Source organism: Etheostoma cragini, chromosome 17 (assembly GCF_013103735.1).
Source record: "Etheostoma cragini isolate CJK2018 chromosome 17, CSU_Ecrag_1.0, whole genome shotgun sequence".
Taxonomy (NCBI): Eukaryota; Metazoa; Chordata; class Actinopteri; order Perciformes; family Percidae; genus Etheostoma; species Etheostoma cragini.
Window position 1 is genome coordinate 9,881,837 of NC_048423.1, and position 5,490 is coordinate 9,887,326.

The following is a 5,490-nucleotide window of genomic DNA, read 5'->3' on the forward strand; positions in this document are numbered from 1 at the left end:
TATAAAAACAGGAAGCCCAATTGAAGAAACAGGTAGTACTGCTGTAATAAGGGAAAGGAATATATTTCACAACTGTAGATATCTCACCACTTCTCTGTCTTTGGTAAGCCTCTCCTCCAGCTCCAGGGCCAGTTGATGAAGCCAATACTGTACCTACACACAGGTCATTGATAAATTAAAATGAAAACAATGTTACAAATCATAAAAGGAAATTTTCTACCGTATTGCAAGAATGTGTCATACTGCCATTCGCCTTACACATCTAGATGCATTAACTACATTCTCTCAAAGTGGAATCACTTCCAGTAAATGCAAGACTAAAGTTAAAGACGGATTGAGTAATAATTTACGTTTACATCCTGTTGTAACACGGGGAAACAGAGACTGATGGCCCTTACCTGCTCTTTTGTAGCCAGCGATGTCTTCCCGGGGAAGTTTTTACTGCAGCCGATGGATTTGGGTAGCTGTCTGGGTTTCACTGCTTCAAACTCGATCCCCCGACACAAGTTGTACAGCCACTGGCTGCAGAGCAGAGAGGCTCAATGGTAAGTGTGGTATAAATGAAATGCTTAGATTTCAAGTCCAGTTTATTTCTATCAAACAGGTTAGTCTTTGTAGGAGAAAAGCGTTGCCCAGAGCCATTTTGTTCTATCAGCGGGGGGGCCAGAGACAACCAGTGAAGTAAAGTATATATGGTGAAGTATTCACCAAATATTAGGAAGGCCATGTCACGGCTATGTTAATCGAAATGTCAATTCCACCTAAAATTATGATAGTCTAACATAATAAATGCAAGGACTAAGGAAGACATTTGTTCACCCATCAGCTTATGACACATGACTTTGAAAGGAATAATTGGCTTGTCTTACCCTGTCTTTTCTCCGAAGTGCTGTCCCAATTGAGCCTGAGGGAAGCGAGTCAGATCTCCCATGTTCTCTACTCCCAGAGCTTCTGAAATGGAGGCACCGAGCTTGCCCCCCAGGTTACGACTGCGCAAGTGAAATAAGAAATACAAAAGTAGTGTATAGTGTAAGAGTACAGTGTATACAACTTTTGTTTTTACACTTCCATGTTGGCATGAATGTTATGTGAGGATTAAATTATTCATGGAAGAATAGTGCTTTGAGCTCACATCTTGCTGATGGGTAGAGAGTTAAAAAGTTCTGTCACAGAGTCCAAAGGCAGAACAGTTTGTCGGTTAGGTTTGTTCAGACCACAAGCTAGTTTGGACAATACCTGAAAGAAGTAGGCAGTAAATGATGACCGCAGCAAAGATAATTGATCTTTAAAGTATTTATATTATATATGTATAGTTTTTCCTACCTTATTGTGCGATATACCTGCTGAACAGCGGAAACCTGTGTCTTTCTCCACGGCTGCCCTCATTTCCTCGACAATGAGTGCCCCCACAGTTAGCTGCAGTTCTGCAGGGCTCTGTTCTCCTGATAGAGGGGCTGGTAAGGATGCCAGCCACTCCTGGAGACCTCTGGACCTCTGCTCCTCTGGGGACAAAACATGATTGATGGGGGTTTTTGGGGTGTCAACGCCAGCTCCTTGTGCCCAGTGCTGAAGCAATTAGTTGAGAAATTGATTAGTCAAAGTTTGGTTATAACCTACCTTTATCCAAGGCAGCGTCCTCTGCAGAGGTTTCCTGTTCAGGTGAACTTTGTGGGTAACCCTGGATGTAGGTTGACCTCAGCAGGCGAGACTCTATTTGTTGATCAGTCATGTTTTCTAGCCGCTGTTGGACCGCAGTGGTCAGATCCATGTAGGCCTCATCAATGCTGGCTCTTTCAATCACAGCGAAACGAGACATCACCTCAATCACCTCCACACTGGCTTCCCTGTAACTACAAAGGAGTGAGTAGGTTATTTATTTTACAACTGGTCACATGAGTGGAGGTATTACATTGTATGGCACAATCCCAGGAACTGTGAATTGGTGTAGAGGTAACACATTATCGTACATCACTCGCACTTACTGCGTTAGGTCCGCCTTGCCGTGAGACTCGCGCACTCGTGCCACCTGGAGATCTGGGCACAGTTTCTTTGCATCGTCCACCCACATGTTCCTGGTGACGCCATGGGCCCTGGCCTCGTAGCTCACAGCTATGATACTAACAGAGGATGGCATTCAATTGAGAACCATACTATTAAGTGATGTTTACAAACCGTGAGAACATGTTAATAGGAAGTCCAAGGTGGTTATCTGTGAGAAAGGAAGGCGGATGAGTTGCCAACACAGAGACAGCAATTTATGGCCCATGCAACTGAACTTATCCACATGCTGTCAGTCATTGGATTGGCTGGGAAGGAGTCAAGATGTCAGTGGAAAGCCTGAGAAAGTTCAAAGAGGCCATTCCAATAAATGCAAATGTCTTTTTGTTATAGCCAAACGTTTTTTTTTATTTATTATTGTTATTATTATTATTATAAATGTTATTTTTATGTCTTCCTCTTTTTTTTTCTTTCTCTATGCTGTATTCTTCTTGCTAAAAACGGCTGCTGGAAATTCTAATTTCCCTACAAAGCCAGAGACCATCTTTGAACTGAGGAAGAAAGGCCTTATAATCCCTTTTCAGTTTTGTAAAGACTACTTGAGATGTGTGGAAAAGCTAGTAAGTGGATCTTCAGTTTTTCAGATTTTATGTCAAACTACCATTTCATCTAGTCATCCTGGTGCGTTATTTCTTGCCCTCATTTATCTCATTCTGCAGACTTTTATTTCTGGTATCTTTAACATTAACATATCTGATAATACGCATATTATTTATGTATGATCCTGCTTTGAGAGACAGTCTCGTCGCTAGCGGCTTCAGTTGCATTGATCATAAAAACAGTGTCTCTGTGTCAGAAACTCACCTGCCTCCTTTCCACGTCTTGTACTGGGCCACCACACAGGGAGTGTTCATCAGAGCTGGATTGAGCCTCTGTTCCACCTGGACGTAAAAGCAGTCCATGTCTACTAACGCCACCACTCTCTCCTTTCCGTACTCCATCACCAAAGAGGGCTGTCTGTCAGCGAGAATAAACTAGACACCCAATGCATGGTGGTGCTGTTAAGGCACAGCTCTCACCAGCTTGCTAAAGTTAAAACAAAACCGCCGAAATTTTGTTCTGTCGCTTCGTATTTTGCGTAGGTCATCCGATGGTACATGATTCGTCATCAAAAGTCGACGAGATTGACAACCAGTGTTGCCAGGTCCGCTTATTGTAAGCGACTTTGGGCTTGTTTTTTTGTAAAGTCGCTTACAAATATTGGTTGTCGCGGGTTGCGGTTTTTTGCTTATTTGGGCTTGTTCACAGCTTGTCCTTGCCGGTTCGCTCGATTCCGCCCCTTTCCCCATAAACACTATAGACAGCAGCGTTATTTCCCACCCACTTCCTGCTTCTAATTGGCTCTGACCCAGATGGAAACGAGTACCAGCCAATCAGAGGCAGAGCAGGGCAGTGTGTTGGCTTCTGGTTAGGAAAATGCGTGAGTAGCGACTAATGTTGAGTGGACTGTAGGACAGCTTTTGGAGGATTAAATGCCCGGGATAAAGTGGGCGAAATACGGGAAGAAATATAACAAAGACTGGGAGAAAGAGAAAGGAGGAAAAGAATGGATTCAACCCGTGGTGGGGAACAACTCAAAACCACTGTGAAAAAGTGTCTATATTTCAAATCCCGTCTGTTTTCATTATAATGTTAAATAATGTTAAAAGGTGGTTTAACTCCTGGGTGGTTGAAGCTCAGGGGGAGAAAATAAATAAACTCTAGCCTAGTGTACCGTTTACCAATCAGGGCTGCAAGGATTAGAATTAGGCTAAAGATTAGCTAAAGGATTTGAATTTATGTAAATCAGTGTGTCCTAGTTGGTCCCTCAACATTAATTTAACTTTGGGTCCCTGATCCCTTCACCAGGGACCCCTGAACCTGTTCACCACAAACCGAGATCTTCTCAGCTGTTGCTGACACATGCTACTGTCTCTGTAAAGTGGCTCATTATGTTTAGCACATTGTCTGGGTCAGTTCTTATATCATAAGAAGTTAATAATGTAAATGATGGCCAGATCATTGAAGAAGGCGAGAGTCATCCTGGCTGATCCTAGTCATCCTTTGTGGGATGAATTTATGCTGCTACCATCAGGGCGCAGATAGCCTTTAGTCTGCCACGATGCAGAACAAACAGACTTAAAAGGTCATTCATCCCGGCGGTTATTACCATTGTTAATAATACTCTGTAAATTCAATTTAAATTATGCTGTACTGTGGTTGTGTTTATTGTTGTGGTTTGATAAGATATTGTTACTGCTGGCTGTAATTCAAATTCTCCATTTTTTTGCACAAAACTCTCCAGAAAGTGCCATTTAATGGTTTATTTTTCCATTTCTTTTCCTGGGGGTATCACCCCCACACATAGCAAATCCCGATTTAAACCCTGAAGGATAATGATGCTGAAAGAGCCAAAGAAATTGCTTTGTGCGCGGCAAAATATGGGTTGGCCCGACCAAATCTCACTCCAAGGTTTTGGGAAAAGTTGGCAGCTCTGCAATCTGTCCACATGGATTGTAAAACCGTGCACACAGTTTTATTTATTTTTCTCTTCCAGGATCTTAGGGGGGCTCCGTAGAAAAAGTCGCTATTTTGGGCTTGTTTTCACAGGCCTGGTTGCGTATTTGTCTCGCAAGATCTGGCAACACTGTTGACAACAGCGCTCGGCCATTATAGTGGTGAGGTCGTCGTTATGTCTAGAACTTCACGTCGTAAAAACAAAACCACAAAATCTGTTGACTTTAGGTCAGTAACGTTACACCCATTACACCTCAAAACACCGTTTTTGACACGCTTTTTTGAACTGTAATATTTGGAATAATAGGTGTGAGCATGGGGCTCTTGTCAGAGTAAAGGTCATCCACAAAAACAATAGTCACAAAAGCAAAAAGTAAGAAATGAAGTAATATCCACGGTAGTACATCAACAACAGCACAGTAACATCAAGTACACTGATAGAAATATCCATTTTATTTCTATGAGTTCACAATTTTGTGGGTCTGCATGCCTACCTTTCACTGATAATATAGCAGGCTGTCCTGCTCTTTATTGTATGTGAGTATGTTGCACTTAAATTGTTTTGGGTGCATTTAAAACGTAATTTAGCTTTTATTTTATTTACTTGTGAGATAACATTAGCATGTCTCAATTTTTACCAAGTTACTACTAATGTATAATAGTGAACATACATTTTCACATATTGCAGCTGAGTAAACTTAAAGCTATTTTAATCTTCAGTCCTTGTTCAGCTTTATGTTGTAGGTAGAGTTAGGCAAATAAAAGTACAGTGATGGGTTGTGAGCAATGTTTGAATAATGGGACTGCAAAGGAAGTAAATAAAACCTAATAACTACCTATGAAATGTACCTCCTGGCTTTGTCTCTGCATCCACACAGACCTCTGTAGTGAATTTTCCAAATTAGCCAATTTGGCTTTCTTTCTCTTCATTCTGCA

The 5,490-nt window shown here is 41.8% G+C and overlaps 1 protein-coding gene across 1 annotated transcript in view; it reads right to left on the reverse strand.

Annotated features, from left to right (window-relative positions):
• The window catches only part of polh (polymerase (DNA directed), eta), a 5,355-nt gene extending 2,171 nt beyond the window's left edge, over nt 1-3,184 (reverse strand). The window contains exons 1-8 of the mRNA XM_034899171.1: nt 2,863-3,184; nt 1,983-2,117; nt 1,618-1,850; nt 1,324-1,502; nt 1,133-1,236; nt 870-989; nt 399-522; nt 88-153 (exon numbers count right to left, since the gene is read on the reverse strand). Coding sequence (XP_034755062.1) covers nt 88-153; nt 399-522; nt 870-989; nt 1,133-1,236; nt 1,324-1,502; nt 1,618-1,850; nt 1,983-2,117; nt 2,863-2,999 — 1,098 coding nt within the window. The 5' untranslated portion in view covers nt 3,000-3,184. The remainder of the gene's footprint in view (nt 1-87; nt 154-398; nt 523-869; nt 990-1,132; nt 1,237-1,323; nt 1,503-1,617; nt 1,851-1,982; nt 2,118-2,862) is intronic.
• Nucleotides 3,185-5,490: the final 2,306 nt, after the last annotated feature.